Here is a 19,594-nt window from a genome sequence, read left to right as displayed (position 1 = left end):
CTCCTGCAGTTATGTTTAGGAGCTCAGATGATTGACCTCCAGCAACCACAACCATCTTCCTTTACGCTAGGTATGACTCCAACCAGCAGAGAGTTTTCCCCCTGATTCTCATTGACTCCAGTTTTGCTGGGGCTCCTTGATGCCATACTCGGTCAAATGCTGCCTTGATGTCAAGGGCAGTCACTCTCATCTCACCTCTTGAGTTCAACTCTTGTCCATGTTTGAACCAAGGCTGTAATGAGGTCAGGAGCCGAGTGGCCCTGGCGGAACACAAACTGGGCATCACTGAGCAGGTCAGTGCTAAGCAAGTGCCGCTTGATAGCACTGTCGATGACACCTTCCATCACTTTACTGATGATTGCAAGTAGACTGATGGGGTGATAATTGGCTGGGTTGGACTTGTCCTGCTTTTTGTGTACAAGACCATACATGGGCAATTTTCCACATTGCTGGGTAGATGCCAGTGTTGTAGCTGTACTGGAACAGCTTGGATCGGGCGCAGCAAGTTCTGGAGCACAGGTCTTCAGTACTATTGCCGGAATATTGTCAGGGCCCATAGCCTTTGCAGTATCCAGTGCCTTCAGTCGCTTCTTGATATCACATGGAGTGAATCAAATTGGCTGAAGTCTGGCATCTGTGAGGCTGAGATGGATCATCAACTCGGCACTTCTGGCTGAAGATTGTTGCAAATGCTTCTGCCTTATCTTTTGCAATGATGTGCTGGGCTCCCCCATCATTGAGGATCTGGATATTTGTGCAGCCACTTCCTCCAGTTAGTTGTTTAATTGTCCACCACCATTCACAGCTGGATGTGGCAGGACTGCAGAACGTAGATCTGATCCGATGGTTATGGGATCTTAGCTCTATCTATCCCGTGCTGCTTATGCAGTTTGGCACGCAAGTAGTCCTGTGTTGTAGCTTCACCAGGTTGGCACCTCATTTTGAGGTATGCCTGGTGCTGCTCCTGGCATGCCCTCCTGCACTCTTCATTGAACCAGGGTTGGTCTCCTGGCTTGATAGCAATGGTAGAGTGGGGGATATGCCGGGCCATGAAGTTACAGATTGTGGTTGAGTACAATTCTGCTGCTGCTGATGGCTCACAGCACCTCATGGATGCTCAGTTTTGCATTGCTAGATCTGTTCAAAATCTATCCCATTTAGCACGGTGGTAGTGTCACACAACACGATGGACACTATCCTCAATGTGAAGGCGGGACTTCGTCTCCACAAGGACTGTGCGATGGTCACTCCTACCAATACAGTCATGGGTAGATGCATCTGCGACAGGTAGATTGGTGAGGACGAGGTCAAGTATGTTTTTCCCTCTTGTTGGTTCCCTCACCACCTGCTGCATACCCAGTCTAGCAGCTATGTCCTTTAGGACTCGGCCAGCTCGGTCAGTAAAGGTGCTACGGAGCCACTTTTTCTGATGGACATTGAAGTCCCCAGCCAGAGTACATTCTGCGCCCTTGTCACCCTCAGTGCTTCCTCCAAGTGGTGTTCAGCATGGAGGAGTACTGATTCATCAGCTGAGGGAGGGTGGTAGGTGGTAATCAGCAGGAGGTTACATTGCCCATGTTTGACCTGATGCCATGAGACATCATGGGGTCAGAGTCAATGTTGAGGACTCCCAGGGCAACTCCCTCCCGACTGTACATCACTGTGCTGCCACCTCTGCTGGGTCTGTCCTGCCGGTGGGACAGGACATACCCAGGGGCGGTGATGGCAGTGTTTTGGACATTGTCTGTAAGGTATGATTCGGTGAGTATGACTATGTCAGGCTGTTGCTTGACTAGTCTGTGGGACAGCTCTCCCAACTTTGGCACAAGCTCCCAGGTGTTTTTTTAAAAATTTATTTAGAGATACAGCACTGGAACAGGCCTTTCGGCCCACCGAGTCTGTGCCGACTAATCCTACACTAATTCCATATTCCTACCACATCCCCACCTGTCCCTATATTTCCCTACCACCTACCTATACTAGGGGCAATTTATAATGGCCAATTTACCTATCAACCTGCAAGTCTTTGGCATGTGGGAGGAAACCAGAGCACCCGGAGGAAACCCACGCAGGCACAGGGAGAACTTGCAAACTCCACACAGGCAGTACCCAGAATTGAACCCGGGTCGCTGGAGCTGTGAGGCTGCGGTGCTAACCACTGCACCACTAAGGACGACTTTGCAGGGTCGACAGGGCTGGGTCTGCTGTTGTCGTTTCCGGTGCCTCGGTCGATGCCGGGTGGGCCATCCAGTTTCATTCTGTTTTATTGACTGCGTAGTGGTTAGATACAACTGAGTGGCTTGCTAGGCCATTTCAGAGGGCATTTAAGAGTCAACCACATTGCTGTGGGTCTGGAGTCACATGTAGGCCAGACCAGGTAAGGACAGCAGATTTCCTTCCCTAAAGGGCATCAGTGAACCACATAAATGATTATATGATTGATTATATGATCGGTTATGTGACCAGGTATAAGAGCAGCTCTAAAAACAGTAACAGAGCAGTTATTAAGCGAAAGCAAGTACAGGTGCAGATTAGACTCTGCAGTCCCCCTACTAGTCCATAATACTAAGAATTCTCAGTTGCCCACTCCTTCAAATGTCTATCCAATTCTCCCATCAATTTTTCTACACTGAGGGAGTAATTTTAACATTGGGTGCTGAGGTAAACTGGGTGCTATTATATTGGTTGCCTATTTTATGCCTTGCCTTATTTCGCCTTCCATTGACTTCAATGGAGGGGAAAATCAGGTGTGGTGCATAATGGGCAGCGAATTTGTTATCGCCCGTTTTACACCATCACCCAATGTTAAAATTGCCCTCATCTCCTACTGCCTCCCTGGCTCATCCATTCCACATGTTTATCTCCCACTGTGTAAGGTAATTGCATCTAAATGATACACTTCCTCTGTTCTAAATTGAAACCCTTGTCCCCAGTTCTAAATTTTGTGACAATCACAAACTCTTCATCCTCTCCTAATCGTTCAGATATCATGACTGCCCTTTTCTGCACTGCCTCCAATATCTGAATACCATTGCTATAGCACGGAGACCAGCACTGCACATAGTACTGCAGGTGTAGCCTGTACAGTGCCTTGTACAGATTCATTGTCACCTATTGGGATTGCTGCTCTATCCCATTGGGTATACACCTCAAAATCTGCTAAACCTTTCTTACTGTTGTGCTGTTGGTTTCAGTGAGCTAACCAAAAATAGCCCCAGATTCCTCTACTGTATTGTTTCCTGTAATCTTGTAACAAAGAACATTTAGTTTTATTCCTAATCTAGATTCTACTTCCCTAGACTCATTACCCAGCAATGTGGTTGACTCTTAACTGCCCTCTGAAAAATCCTAGCAAGCACTCAGTTGTCAAGGGCAATTAGGGATGGACAAGTGTTGGCCTTGCCAGCAATGCCCATATCCCATGGAAGAACAAAAAAAATTGTCAACATCAAATGCCAATTACCACTGATCAGCTCACCTTCCAAACTATTCAATTCACTTTTTATTTGGTTTTCCTATTTTCTATTGTTTGAATCACATTCCTAATTTTGTGCCACCTAAAACTGACATGGCTTCATGTCCCCAATTCTAAATAATTTCTATACAATGTAAACAACAATGGCCACCACACTGTTCCCTGTAGCACCCTGCTGGTTCAGCCTTGCCACATTAACTAGATAGAGAGGGAAGGAGTAAGGGGTTTCAGTCCAATTAAGAATACAGAATTAGGTTAGACACTATGAAATCTAATTCTTTCCAGAGATTTTTGACAGACCTCTAGTGCAGATTGCCAAAACATGCAGTGAGATTCACTACATGCCCTCAAAGGGGAGACGGGCCAGTTTCTAGATGTTGAAAACATTTGAAATTATCAAAGTTGGGTGTAGTGAGCATAAATTTGTGTCCTGGAACTAGCTTGACTGCTTTTGGTGTTGGAGAAGAATTTGGCGGAATTTCTTTTCCCTAAATTTGACTGAAGCTTTTTACTATTTTGTTGCCTCTCCCTTGCGATTGCATGACTAATGTTTGTGCAGTAATAGGTTGATGGTGCACATAGACTGCACAATTTTCAGGTGGGACAGGCTGAACTGACCAATCTGTCTTTTCATAAGTGCACAGGAACAGGAGTATGCCATTCAGCTCCTCAAGCCTATTCTGCCATTCAATTAGTTCATGACTGATCTGTATCTTAACTCCATTTACCTGATGAGGTTCTGTAACTCTTAATACCTTGCCTACCATAATCTATTAATCTCAGTTTTGACATTTTCAATTGACCTAGTCTGAACAGCTTTTTGGGCGAGAGCTGCAGATTTCTACAACCCTTTGTGTGAAGAAGTGCTTCCTGTCATCACCTCTGAATGGTTTTAGCTCTAATTTTCAGGTAATGCCCTCTTGTTCTGAACAGTTTCTCTACCTACCCTATGAAATCCTTTAAACATCTTAAACACTTCAATTAGATCACTCTTTAATTGGCTATACTCAAGGGAATACAAGCCTCATCTATACAACCAGAGTGTATAATTTAACCTTTTTAGCCCTGGTAATATTCTGATGAATCAGTACTGCCCCCTCCAATGCCAATATATCCTTCTTGAGATGTGGTATCAGAACTGAATGCAATACTCTAAAAATGAGTTCTATATAAAACTATGGCATAACTTTCACCCCTTTGTATTCCAAACCCTGAGATAAAGGCCAACATTACATTGGTTATTTTTGTACCTTGTCCAGTAGCTATTAGCGATTTCTGTATTTTGACCCCTAAATCACTCTTCTCCTCCACAGTTCCCAGCTTCATGTCATTTAAAAAATACTCTGATCTATCTCTCTCGGGTCCAAAGTGGATCATGTTATATTTGCCCACATTGAACTCCACCTGTCATAGTTTCATCCACTTACTTAGTCTATCAATTCGCCTTTGTAACTTTGTGCTGTCATCTACAATATTCACAGTGCCGCTTAACGTGGCGGAATCAGCAACCTTGGATACAACCAGGTAAATAATTTTCCTTCAATTCCATGTGTTTAATTTTAGCCAAATCACTTCTGTGGAGCATTATTAAATGCCTTCTGGTACTCCATATGAACTACATCCATGGACATTCCGCTGTCTACTACTTTAGGTACTTCCTCAAAAAATTCAATTAGGTTCATTCGTACACAAACCATTGAAGGTTGAAGGGCAGTTTCAGAAAGTGGTATTAACCACTAATATGGGCATATGGGATCTTGGGTTTTATAAATAGAGGTATAGAGTAGAAAATCAAGGAAGTTATGATAAACCTGTATAAAACACTGGTTTGGCCTCAACTGGAGTACTAGGTCCAATTCTGGGCACCACACTTTCGGAAAGATGTTAAAGCATCAGAGAGGGTGCATAAAAGATTCACGAGAATAGTTCCAGGGATGAGGAATTTCAGTTACATGGATAGGTTGAAGAAGCTGGGTCTGTTCTCCTTGGAGAAGAGATTTGATAGAGGTGTTCAAAATCTTGAGGGGACTGGACAGAGTAGGTAGAGAGAAACTGTTCCCATTGGCTGAAGGATCCAGAACCAGAGGACACCAATTTAAGGTGATTGGCAAAAGAAGCAACAGCGACATGAGGAAAAACTTTTTTTACACAGCAAGTGGTTAGGATCTGGAATGCTCTGCCTGAGATGGTGTGGAGGCAGATTCAATCAAGGCCTTCAAAAGAGAACTGGATAATTATCTGAAGAGAGAAAAATTGCAGGCCTACAGGGAAAAGGCAGAGGAGTGGGACGAAGTGAGTTGCTCTTGCAGAGAGCTGGCACGGACACGACAGGCCAAATGGTCTCCTTCTATGCTGTAACCATTCTATGATTTTATGATTAGACATGACCGGCTCTTTACAAATGCACATTGGTTCTCTCTCATCAACTCAAATTTCTCTAAGGGATATGTCCCTGTGTCCTTAATTATATTCTAATAACTTCCCCACAAGAGATATTACATAGTGAGTCTATAATTTCCTGCTTTTTTTTCTCTCTCTTACCTTTCTTAAATAATGGACTTACCTTTGCAATTTTCCAATTTAAAGGAACAATTCCTGAATCGCAGAGCTTTGGAAGATTATGACTACAGTATCTGCAATTTCTTTGCCAACTTCCTTTAAGAACCTGAGCGAGAAACCATCAGGTCTATGGGATTTTGCAGTCTTTAGTGCATTAATTTTTATAACTGTTTTCTTGCTTACATTAACTGCCTGATTACCTGTCACGACCAGTTATAGGGCCCATTATGTAACCTGTTATGTAATCAATTATAGGATCAATTACATGAAGAGTTAGAGAAATAGTTATAGAATTGTCATATGACCAATTGGAGGATCAGTTATAGAAACAGTTATTTCATCAGTTGTGGAGTGGTTATACAAATGCCCAATTAAGACGCCAGGTATATGACTAGTTACAGGACTAGTTAAATGTCTTATGAGTTATGGGGCCAGTTACGTGAGCTGCGGTGTGTTTGCATTCATCTGAAATTTTGCTCACATATTTACTGCCCACAGCAGCTAAGGAAGTGCATTCTCCACCCCCCGCTCTGTGCCAAGTCTGTTTCTTCTTCCAATGAAAAGCCTGTAAAGTTTTTTATTTCCATTTTAACTCCGTTAAGGGATATTTCATGTTACTGTGACAACTGGGGGAAAGAAGCTGCCTGAATACTGCTGAATTCCAGGTGCGAGTAAAAATGTCGCATCTTAGTCGCAATGCTGGGATTCTCCGCATGTTCCCATTGAGGCGCAGGTCTTGTGGAGTCAATGCAGCAATATATTGATCAACCGTCACTGCGGGCTGCATTCCCCCATGGCTTAGCTATCTTTGAATAAATCACGTGTAAACAAAATACTAAATAAAGACTCACATCAAACAGTAAACTGTTTCAGGCCATGGCATTTGGTTTCGAGTGAGGTATGGTAATTTGAAGGGTTATTTTGTTACAATTCTTCACTTGACCTTCTGCTGGCCCACTAGACTCATTCCCAACCTACAGGCTTGGGCAAAACTTGTAGTGTTAACTTTTTACAGGAAGATTCAAAAGAGAGAACTTAAACAAAGCTGTGGATGGTCCAAATTAGGATTCGAACTAAAACTGTCAAAGTGGATGGCTGTCCCTTTCTGAAAACATTTGAAAAGAATTCCTCTGGGGGTGTTTTATTTTTTATTCCTCTCTCACCTCGGATCTGCTCTTCAAGCTGCTCCTTTTAGGTCGCACGAGAACATCCTTGAAGTCGAGTTTAAGATCGGCGTCCACCCGAGGCATGTTGAGCGACGCTGCCGTCCCAAGCCAGCTCCGATCCAGCAAAAGCCTGTTGTCTGTGCGCACGGTGCATTTATAGCCCGCCCCACTGGCTCCAACCCCCGGCACTTTATTTAGAAAGATCACTTTCCGAGCTGCTGCATAGCTCAAATGGTTTGGCCTGCTCTCAGCCTCTCTCCCACTCCGCAGAGAGAAAAAATACTGCAGAGGAAAACATCTACATGCATCCTGGGACACTGCAGTACGGTACTAGCGAGCAGCACTCCCATTTAAAGACACACTCCCTCTGCTCTACTTATGGAAAGTGCATGCATCATTTTTGAAAGTCATTGTCCTAGTGCTGCATTCTGCAGTACATTGGGACTCGCAACAAATGTGCATTTAGGATTGAAATGTAATTACTTCTTACACAACCTGTCTGTGTGCCAACACTGTACTGTGCCATAACCTTTACCCACTCCCTCTCCAGTTTTCCATGCAGTTGGACCCTACAGAACATCTGGATCATCATTCAGTTAGTCATTCTTCATGTATGAGCCTTGACACAAATCTGTTTCTGCACAATTTACATACTGGCACAGGCACGATGGGCCGAATGACATCCTTCCGTGCCATATTATTTTGTGTGTGATTCATGACCGTTGGAGGGAATTCGATATATTCCGATGGAAGCAGTTTATCATTCATCAGGCTTGGCTCAAAGGCTGCACTCTCACCTCTGTCAGAAGGTGGTGGGTTGAAGTCCCACTCCAGAAACTTGAACACAAAATCTAGGCTGACATTCCAGTGCAGTACTGAGGGAGAGCTGCAAGTCGGATGTGCCATCTTTTGGATGAGTCCAAGGCCCTGTCTGCATTCTAAGGTGAACTAAATTGGACAGCCCTTTCAAAGAGCTGGTACAGGTGTGACAGGCCAAAAGTCTCCTTCTGTGCTTCTCGGATTCAGTCCTGTAGCTTTTTTAAAATTCCTTTATAAAGCCAGCGGGTTGCTCAATGTTGAGACTGGTGGTTCTGGGTTGACTAAGATTCCACAAAGGGGCTCTCTTGGAGACCTTTAATTTTCTCTTAGAATTCAGTCTGTTGGTAGGATCATTTGCTTCCCCAGGGGTACCTGGGTACTGACAGGGATGGGGGAGGGGGAGTGTGGCGTGAATGCTGATCCATTGACCCCCGATGCTCCTAAAGCTGTCCAGGGTGCTTCCAACCTGGGTCGAGGGTCGGGACAGTTGTTGAAGCACTCCTTTGCGACGGATGATTTAGAGTCCAGCTTGGACAAGGGAGAAGTGCAATGGAGAGGACTAGCCAATAGACTGCCACAGGGCTCAGTGCTAGCCCAAACACTGTTCAACATATATACAAATGAGCTGCCAACAACCACGTCTTGTAAGTTCATCTATGCTGATGACATCTGTTGTGCCACTCAAACTCCATCTTTCTGCGCCCTGGACCAGATCCTTAACGAAGACGTTACAAAGTTGACAGACTACTGCGGCACATGGCGTTTCATAGTGAATCCCTCTAAAACCGTATCCAGTGTATTCCACCTCCACAATGCCAGTGCCATAAAAGAATTGCGTATCTACATGGATGGTCAGAGACTAAAGCATGATCCCAACCCAACATACTTGGGAGTGACTCTGGATAGGACTTTGTCTTCTGGGAGCATCTGAAGAAAACAGCAGAAAAGGTCAAAACCAGAAACAACATATTAACCAAACTTGCTGGATCTATGTGGAGCGCTGCTGCCACAACACTTCAGCAATTGCCCCATCATCCTCAGCAGAAGAGTACTGTGCACCTGTCTGGCATAGGTCATCATACACACACTCAATGAATGAAATAATGCGCATCATAACTGGAACCCTCTGCCCAACACCCCTTCCCTGGCTTCCTGTCCTCACAAATATCACTCCCCCACACATCCTGACTGATGAAAACTCATAAGCCAGTTGAAACCATCTGTGCTGCACCTCACCACTCCATAATGACATTTTCAATTCACCCACTGCCCGCCTTCTATCTTGGCATCCGATATGGAGCAATCTTTATGAGCAAGATGTACAACCGTCCTTTGGATCAAGGAATGGGAAACACGGGAAGTCACTAACAAGTTCTTTGTGACAAACCCCATCTGTCGAATGGCAGGCTTTGAACTACCACGGTGACAGTGGTCCTTGCTAAACAGGTTCAGGACAAGCCAGGGCCACTGCGCAGCCAATCTCCACTCCTGGGGCCTCAGTACAAACCCATTATGCATTTGTGGAGAGGCACAAACAATGCAGCACGTTACTGAAGAATGTCCCTCGACAGACTATATGGCAGACTAATCGCCTTAAATTCAGCAAATGAGGAGGCTATCACAGAATTGTTACACTGCAGAAGGCGGCCATTCAGCTCTTCATGTCCATGCCAGCTCTCCAAATGAGCAATTCACTTAGTGCCATTCCTCGGCCTTCTCCCCATAACCCTACACATTCTTCCTTCTCATATAACTGTCTAATTCCCTTTTGAATGCTTCAGTTGAACCTGCCTCCACCACATTCTCAGGCAGTGCATTCCAGACCTTAACCACTCTCTGCGTGAAAAAGTTTTTTCTCATATCACTTTTTCTTCTTTTACCAATTACTTTAAATCTGTTCCCTCTCGTTCTCCATCCTTTCAAAATCATGAGGGGTCTGGACAGAATAGATAGGGAGAAATTGTTCCCACTCATGATTTTGAATACCTTTATCAAATCACTTCTCAGCCTTCTCTTCTCCAAGCAAAACAATTCTAACTTCTTCAATCTATCTTCATAACTGAAGTTCTTCATCCCTAGAACCATTCTCGTGAATCTTTTCTGTACTCTCTCCAATGAACTATCGCTTGGCTCTGGGGATTTGCAATCACTAAATAAATAGTAATAATAATTCTTAAATGGGATGTGGGCATCACTGGCAAGGCAGCATTTGTTGCCCATCCCTAATTGCCCTTGACAACTGAGTGGATTGCTCAGCCATTTTAGAGGGTAGTTAAGAGTCAAACACATTGCTGTGGGTCTGGAGTCACATATACGCTAGAGTAGGTAAGGAGAGCACATTTCCTTCCCTAAAGGACATTAGTGAACCAGAAAGGTTTTTACAACAATCAGTGATAGTTTCATGGCACCATTACTGAGACTTACTTTCAATTCTAGATTTTTATTAATTAAGTGAACTTAAATTCCACCAGCTGCCATGGTGGAATTTGAACCCATGTCCCTCGGGCATTGGTCTGGGTCTCTGGATTACTAGTCCAGTGACATTATCACTACACCACCATCTCCCCACGTTGGCACCTCATTTGCAGGTACACCTGAGGCTGCTCCTGGCACGCTCATCCATATTCCTAATTACACCAGGTTCGGTCATCTGCCTTGATGGTATCAATTTCAAGACCATGGCTGGGGTTTTCTGCTTCTGTGCTTCCCAGCACATGACTTTCCACCCATTCATTTCAGCTCTGATTTTTTTGCCCATGGCTCAGGTATGGGATTACTGAGTCCACCTCTCAGAGTTAAGGCGGTCCTAAGCGTCCATCGCCAGATATGTTGTATTGGAGCATCATCAATCTCAAAAGGACATTGCTTATCTCTTCCTTTCATCTCCTCCAACCACCCTTCCCCCCACCCAACACAAAGAGGATAGCCACTAACTAACATTAGAGAACTCACAAATGTGGATCTGTGGCCTCACTTGATAGATAGCAGCAACCAGAAACTGCTTACAAGTGGCCAGGTAAGCAACACAGCACACCATTAAATGTATTAGTGTATTGCTGCTACTCACTGAACTGCAGCATGAACAATACCATACCACCAGTTAGAGACATGTAACTTCAGCAGCAGCTGCCTGAGTCCAAGCTGCATAACGATTTATAACAGACTCGGGAACAACATACTTCAGACAGACCCCACTTCAGACAGGAGACTTCAGGGAAGGTAAGGCAGGTTCCTGATTCGGGAACAGCGATAACATGCTTCGGCAGGCAGGCCTCACAACAGGCCTCCTGCTCCTGGAGCCTGAAGCTGCCTTGCCTGGCCTGGAGGCTGTTGTCTGAAGTGAAAAATGTTGCGCCTGAGCATGTTACATTGCCTTGCCGAGCCTGGAAAAAAACAGCTTCTGCTTATCAGGCCACTAGTGCATAGTTCCTCATTCTTGCTGTCTATCAAGTAAGGCCTCAGATCCACATTTGCTTCAGGCTCAGGAACCAACGTGCTTTGACAGGCAGACCCCACTTCCACGCCAGGTAGCCTCTGGAGACTGCATGCATGTGCAGAGAGACCAATCAAGTCCGCATGAGGTGTGCAAAATGGAGTGGGCATTTGCAGAGGGACCGATGCGCTATGCAAGTGATCATAGAGTCATTGAGTCAATACGACAGGTCATTCGGCCCATCAGGTCCATGCCAGATTTCTGTAGAGCAATCCAATCAGTCCAATTCCCCCACTTTATCCCTTTAGCCCTGCAAGTTTATTTTCCTCAAGTGCCCAACACTCAAGAAGCTCGACACCATCCAGGACAAAGCAGCCCGCTTGATTGTCACCCCATGCACAAACATTCACTCCCTCCACCAATGACGCACAGTGGCAGCAGTGTGTACCATCTACAAGATGCACTGCAGCAATGCGCTAAGGCTCCTTAGAGAGCACCTTCCAAACCCGCGACCTCTACCACCTAGAAGGACAAGGGCAGTAAATGCATGGGAACGTCGCCACCTGCAGGTTCCCCTCCAAGTCACACACCATCCTGACTAGGAACTATATCACTGTTCCTTCACGGTCGCTGGGTCAAACTCACTTCTTAACAACACTGTGGGTCTACCTACCTCACATGGACTGCAGCGGTTCAAGAAGGCCACCACCTTCTCGAGGGCAATTAGGGATGGGCAATAATTGCTGGCCTAGCCAGCAATGCCGACATCCCATGAATGAATAAAAAAAGCTTCTCCAACCTAACCTTGCAGCTAAAATCCCTCATTTCTGGAACCATTCTGGTAAATCCCCTCTCCACTCTCTCAAGGACCCTTACATCCTTCCTAAAATGTGGTGACCAGAACTGGATCACTTAGAAGATCTGCAGTGACTCCATGTTCCCAGCATTGGCAGGTTCTTCCCACACTTCCAGATTCCCCTGCAGCCTCCCTGCCTTCCAGTTAATATCAGGGCCATTGTTCCTGAAGATACTGATGCGAGATGTGGAAGGGGAGGGGCGATTCCTTCTCATTTACCGGGAAATAATGTAAGCACAGAAGAAAACCCTAGCTGGTGTATCTATTCTATTAGCTGGTACGGAGGGCTCAGTAAGCCATATTATTAATTAAGTGGATCAATTCTCTTACTTATATGAACCTGTTTGTACGGGTGCAAGCCAGGCTATATTGACAACATCTCATTGGGTGTTCTTGCTTCCTTTGCAACACAGTATGTATGCTAACACATATGATTATATCATTCATGCGTACACTGGTACACTCAGTCTCAGAAGAAGCCAGGATGCCCATGTTCGGGCAGTCAGTGCAGACCCTGCTGAATGACATTTCCACTTCAACTTTGGGAACATCCATCAGGAAATTGCGCACTTCAAGTATTAATTTTAATGTGTGGAAAATCACGAGATGCACAATTTTCCTGGCATGATACGAATGGAGATTACGTTCCGACTGATGGTAGGAATCAACCTGAAACATTACCTCTGTTCCTCTCGCCACAGATGCAGCCAGACCTGCTGAATTTCCAGCATTTACTGTTTTTATTTCAGAGTTCCAACATGTGCAGTATTTTGCTCTTACAAATATTGAGTTAGCTCGAGCCATCACACTGCAATTAATACAATGCTACTTGGGTAAATCTCAATAGAAATCACATTTAACTCACTGAGGTTGTACTGGAATTTTAGTGCTGTATTTAATACAGTGCTAAGAGAATAACTACAACTGGAAAATCCTATTGTAACTACAGCATGAAGGGAGTGACTCATATTAGTGCCACCCTATGGTGCTGTGTATACACAGTTTTAATTTGATCTTTCCCATTACTGACAATACTAAGCTGCCTGCAGCAGTCTATATATTAGATCTATCAATTTTTTATCTGATATATGCATCTTGCTTACAGCTGACAGCACAAATATGACTTAGATCATGTTCTGCGTGGGGCCTTTACTTGTTTAAATCTTTAAAATTTCATATATTTACAAATTAAACTTTATACTTAATTATTGAACTTGGACTTAGATAAATAGCTTCAGCCAGTGATTCTCCAAGGAAAACTATTGTTTCTTTAAGTTGAAATACAAACTCAGGTCATCTTGATTGATGTCCAATACCCATTAAAATCTGCCAGCTAAGATAGGCATCCTTTGCAGAACAATTAACGTTCCAATTTGTGAATATCTGTTAAACAGGTGTCAAATACTGCAAGCAGGCAGGCGGGCATGAGTTAGTTTTCTATCCCTTTAGAGATGTTTTGTGAGGACAGACAGCCTTTATCTTGATAGTTATGCCACCAAAGTTGATCTGTTTTCTTTCAAAGGCAAGCTGGATACTCATTGCAACTGAAGTACAATCACTTGTTTAAAGCAGATATACAGCATTTTGCAATGAACAACAAGTTTTATTTATACGGCACCGTTCATAGATTCATATTGAAAGAAGCAAACCTTTGTTTCACCTGGAAGAAATATTTGGAGCATTAGCTGATGGGAAGGAAGTAAAAGGTCCGGAGTTGCATCTCCTGTTCTTCCATGGGAAGGTACCATTGGAAGGAGAAAGAGTGTTGGGGCGACACCCTGGTCCACTCTTCAATCACCCCCAACTCCCCATGGCACCATCGCGTGCAAGTGCAGGAAATGCAGCACCTGCCCTTTTACCTCCGCCCTTCCCACCATCTAGGGCCCCAAACACATCTGCCAGGTGAAACAGCAACTTGCTTGTACTTCTGTTGACTGCTCATGATACAGTATCCTCTACATTGGGAGACCAAATGTATATTGATCGCTTTGTGGAACACTTTCATTCAGTCCACAAATGTGACTCTGATCTTCCGGTCACCTGACATTTTAATTCTCCACCCCATTTCCACTCTGATCTCTCTGCCCTTGGCCTCCTACACTACTCTAATGAAGTACAATAGAAGCTCAAGGAACAGCACCTCATCTTTCAATTAGGCAACTTACAGCCTTCAGGACTCAACATTGAGTTCAACAATGTCAGGTCATAACCAATGCTCCCATTTTCTTCAGCCAGCAGCTGTTGGTAATGATTCTGCTGTTGCCATTTACACATCCACTAGCCTCTTTTGTTTCTTTGCTGGTCCTGTTACCATCGCTTTTGCCTTGCACCATCACCCCTTTTGTTATTTAATCTCTCCTGCCTTCCACCCCAACACAGATTTTCCCTTTTGTTTTTTTCTCTCCTCCCCTTTCCTTGCCTCTGCACTTGCTTAAAACCTGTTACATCTGTAACTTTTTCCAGTTCTGCTGAAAGGTCATTGACCTGAAGCAAGTTGGGCTGGATTTGGTGTTCGTGTTGGGGCTTCCGGCAGCTGCTCATCACGTGTGTGGCAGGCACACCGTAACCACATGGTGGGCGGCCAATTATAATAATGGAGGCACAGGGCAGGGGAGGTGGTGGCATAGTGGTAATGTCACTGGACTAGTAATCCAGAGACCCGGGCCAATGCTTTGGGGACATGGGTTCGAATCCCACCACAGCAGATGGTGAAATTTGAATTCAATTAATCTGGAACTAAAAAGCTAGTCTAATGGTGACCATGAAATCATTGTCGATTGTCATAAAAACCCATCTGGTTCGCTAATGTCCTTTACGGAAGGAAATCTACTGTCATTACCTGGTCTGGCCTACATGTAACTCCAGATCCACAGCATTGTGGTTGACTCTCAAAATGCCCTCTGAAATGGCCTAGCAAGCCACTCAGTTCAAGGGGCCATGAGGGATGGGCAATAAATGCTGGCCTAGCAAGCGACACCCACATTCCATGAACAAATAAAAAAAGGTCCCAACCAATTGCGCGATGGGGTCAGGATTTGAGGTGCCAAATGCAGCTTTGAATGATTCCAGAGCAGGTACTGGCGCCATATTTAAAGCCCTACCAGCCCTGCTATCATTGCTGCCCTTGAATAATTCATTGTTTGTTGCTGAAACTGGTGCTGGAGTAAGTCCTGGACCCCCCACCCCACCCCTCCAAAAAGCAAACCGCAGTGTGGCTCAGGCAAGACACGGTTTAGCGATGCCTCCCTTGAGATTATCCTCCAGGATGCAAGGGAAAGGTGGGAGGTCCTCTTCCCCAGCAATGAACATAAGAACTAGGAGCAGGAGTAGGCAATTCAGCCCCTGGAGCCTGCTCCGCCATTCAATACGATCATGGCTGATCTCATCTCGGCCCCAACTCCACTTTTCTGCCTGTTCTCCACAACCCTTCAACCCATTACTAATTAAAAATCTGAGTATTTCCTCCTTAAATTTACTTAATGTCCAGGCATCCACTGCACTCTGAGGTAGTGAATTCCACAGACCCACGACCCTTTGAGAGAAGTAATTTCTCCTCATCTCTGTTTTAAATCTGCTACCCGTTATCCTAAAACTATGACCTCGTGTTCTAGATTGCCTCACCAGAGGAAACATCCTCTCTACGTCTACTTTGTCAATTCCCTTAATCATCTTATATACCTCAATTAGATCTCCTCTCATTCTTCTAAACTCTAGTGAGTAAAGGCCTTAACTGCTCAACCTCTCTTCATAAGACAAACCCCTCATCTCTGGAATCAATCTAGTGAACCTCCTCTGAACTGCCTCCAATGCAACTACATCCCTCCTCAAGTAGGGGGACCAAAACTATACACAGTACTCCAGGTGCAGTCTCACTTCTGCCTTGTACAGTTGTAGCAACATCTCCCTATTTTTATACTCATTCCTTTAGCAATAAATGCCAAAATTCCATTTGCCTTCCTTATTACCTGCTGTACCTGCATACTAGTTTTCTGCGATTCACGCATGAGGACAACCAGATCCCTCTGCTCCGAAGCACTCTGAAGTTTCTCTCCATTTAGATAATAATTTGCCTTTCTATTCTTCTGACCAAAATGGATAACCTCACACTTATCCACGTTAAACTCCATCTGCCAAATATTGGCCCATTCACCTAACCTATCCATATCCATTTGTAAATCTCTTATTTCTTTATTGCAACTTACTATCCCACCTATTTTAGTGTCATCTGCAAATTTGGCTATAGTACCTTCTATCCCTGCATCCAAGTCATTAATATAGATTGTAAATAGTTGGGGCCTGAGGACTGAACCCTGTGGCACCCCACTAGTTACATCTTGCCAACCAGAAAAAGACCCATTTATCCCGACTCTGATTTCTGTTGGTGAGACAATCCTCCATCCAAGATAATAAATTGCTCTTAACACCATGTGATCTTACCTTGTGTGCACCTTTTGTGCAGTACCTTATCAAATGCCTTCTGGAAGTCCAGGTATACTACAGCTACAGGATCCCCATTATCCACCTGACTTGTTACATCTTCGAAGAACACTAGCAAATTAGTCAAACACGATTTACCCTTCATAAAACCATGCTGACTCTGATGGATTGCGTTTTGACATTCTAAATGTCCTGTTATTACTTCCTTAATAATAGATTCTAACAATTTCCCAATGACAGATGTTAAACTAACTGGTCTATAGTTTCCTACTTTCTGCCTCCCTCCCTTTTTGAATATTAGCATTTTTCCAATCCACTGGAACCTTTCCCACATTCAGGGAATTTTGGAATATTGTAACCAATGTCCAATATCCACTATCTCTGCTTCCACTTCCTTTAAGACCCTAGGATGTAGGCCATCAGGTCCTGGGGACTTGTCTGCCTTCAATCCCAATAGTTTGCTCAGTACTTTTTCCCTAGTGATGATGATTGTTCTAAGTTCCTCCCTTTCTATAACCTCTGCATTACCTGTTACTATTGGGATGGTACTAGTGTCTTCCACTGTGAAAACTGAGGCAAAATACTGATTTAATGTCTCTGCCATTTCTGTGTTGCCCACTATTAACTCCCCAGTCTCATCCTCCAAGGGAGCAACATTCACTTTAGCTACTCTCTTCCCTTTTATATACTTACAGAAGCTTTTGCTATCCATTTTTATATTTTGCACTAGTTTTCTTTCGTAATTTACCTTTGCTCTTTTTATTAATTTTAGTAACCCTTTGTTGGTCTTTAAAAGTTTCCCAATCTTCCAGCCTGCCACTGGCCTTTGCAATATGGTATGTCTTAGCTTCTTTCTTTATGTTATCCTCGGCAAGAAGAGGTCCTCCAGCCTGACCAAGCAAGCCTAGATGGAGATCACAGAGGAGGTAAGCAGCCATGGGGTCAACCCCCCCTCCCCCCGAACAGGATCCAGTGCAGTGCAGGAAGAGAGTCAACAATTTCATTTGGTCTGCCAAGTTGAATGCTCCATACTACTCACCTTTTTGGGGATTGCGTGTGGCTACGTGGGATGCTTTGCAACATGATCTGATTTGGCGTAGTCAACATGGATTTATAAATGTGAAATCATGTTTGACAAACCTGTTGGAGAGTTTTGAAGATGTTTCTAACAGAATTGCTAAAGGGGATGTAGTATACTTGGATTTTCACAAAGCTTTTGAACAGGAGGTTGGTTAGCAAAATTAAAGCACATGGGATAGGAGGTAATATACTGGCATGGATTAAGAATTGGTTAACAGGCAGAAAACAGAGTAGGAATAAACAGGTCATTCTCACGTTGGCAGGCTGTGATTAATGAGGTACCTCAAGGATCAGTACTTGAGCCCCAGCTGTTCACAATATATATCAATGATTTGGATGTGGGGACCAAATGTAATATTTCCAAGTTTGCGGATGACACAAAATTAGGTGGGAATGTGTTTTGTGAGGAAGATGCAAAGCGGCTTCAAGGGGATTTGGACAGACTTAGTGGGCAAGAACGTGGCAGATGGAATCTAATGTGCAAAAATGTGATGTTATCCATTTTGGTAGAAGGAATAGATGTGCAGAGTATTTCTTAAATGTTAAGAGATTAGAAAGTATAGGTGTACAAAGGGATCTGGGTGTCCTGGTCAATAAGTCACTGAAAGCTAACATGCAGGTTCAGCAAGCAATTAGGAAGCCTAATGTATGTTAGCCTTTATCACAGGAGGATTTGAGTACAGGAGTAGTGAAGTCTTGCTTCAGTTGTATAGAACCTTGGTTGGACTGCACCTGGAGTACTGTGTGCAGTTTTGGTCCCCTTACCTTAGGAAGGATATTATTGCCATAGAGGGAGTGCAACGAAGGTTCACCAGACTTGTTCCCGGGATGGCGGGACTGTCCTGTGAAGAGAGATTGGAGAAACTGGGCCAGTATTCTCTAGAGTTTCGAAGAATGAGAGGTGATCTCATTGAAACCTACAAAATACTTAAAGGGATGGACAGGATAGATGCAGCTAAGATATTTCCCTTGGTTGAGGAGTCTAGAACCAGGGGACACAATTTCAAAATAAGTGGGAAGCCACTTAGGACAGAGAGGAGGAGAAATTTCTTTACTCAGAGGGTTGTGAATCTTTGGAATTCTCTACCCCAGAGGGCTGTAGAAGCTCAGTCATTGAGTATGTTTAAAGTAGAGATTGACAGATTTCTAAATACCAATGACATGAATGGATATGGGGATAGTGTGGGAAAAAGGCATTGAAGTGGATGATCAGCCATTGAATGGCAGAGCAGGCTCGATGGGCTGAATGGCCTACTCCTGCTCCTATGTTCCTATGTCCCTATGGGGTGGGAGGCATCACAAAGGTGATGGCAAAGGTGGTTAGGCATCAACATATCCTGCCAGAGGCATGGTTGCATCTTGGCCACAGGCCACTTTCATTCACAGCTAACCCCCATTACCTCCCCTGAGAGCTAATGTGGGAATGAGCCATATAGGAAAGTCCCACAGGGTACAAGGGGCTGCTACCAGCACACTTGTCCTGTAACACCTCCTGGGAAGTATGACTATTTCCCTCTTTCCACTTGCAGGAAAGTGGGCCCAAAATAATAGTGACCCTTCGCAGAGTGACAGAGGAATTGCTGACATATGGACTCTCTCAAAAGCTGAGAGTGATGCACTGGAGTTAGCGGGAACCCAGAGTGGACACTCAATTGTGGATGGTGAGACTGGAGTCTGTATGCAAGAGAGTGAGGATTGTCTTCCGTCGACATCCAGCACACCTCTGGAAATTCACATAATGCATGGATATCATGACAAGATCTGCAATG

At 44.4% G+C, this 19,594-nt stretch overlaps 1 protein-coding gene across 3 annotated transcripts in view; it reads right to left on the bottom strand.

The window, feature by feature from the left end:
• LOC137384193 (GMP reductase 1) overlaps nt 1-7,457 on the bottom strand; it is a 152,776-nt gene extending 145,319 nt beyond the window's left edge. For 2 of the 3 annotated variants that reach the window (XM_068057851.1, XM_068057860.1), the window contains exon 1: nt 7,198-7,280. Coding sequence is in view for 1 of the 3 variants with exons in the window: in XM_068057844.1 (XP_067913945.1) it covers nt 7,198-7,284 (87 nt within the window). In the remaining 2 variants the exon portion in view is untranslated. Of the gene's footprint in view, nt 1-7,197 lie in introns of all 3 variants that reach the window. The other variant, XM_068057844.1, reaches the window with a different exon arrangement.
• Nucleotides 7,458-19,594: the final 12,137 nt, after the last annotated feature.

Source organism: Heterodontus francisci, chromosome 2 (genome assembly GCF_036365525.1).
Source record: "Heterodontus francisci isolate sHetFra1 chromosome 2, sHetFra1.hap1, whole genome shotgun sequence".
Lineage (NCBI taxonomy): Eukaryota > Metazoa > Chordata > Chondrichthyes > Heterodontiformes > Heterodontidae > Heterodontus > Heterodontus francisci.
This window is presented reverse-complemented; position numbering and strand designations above follow the sequence as displayed.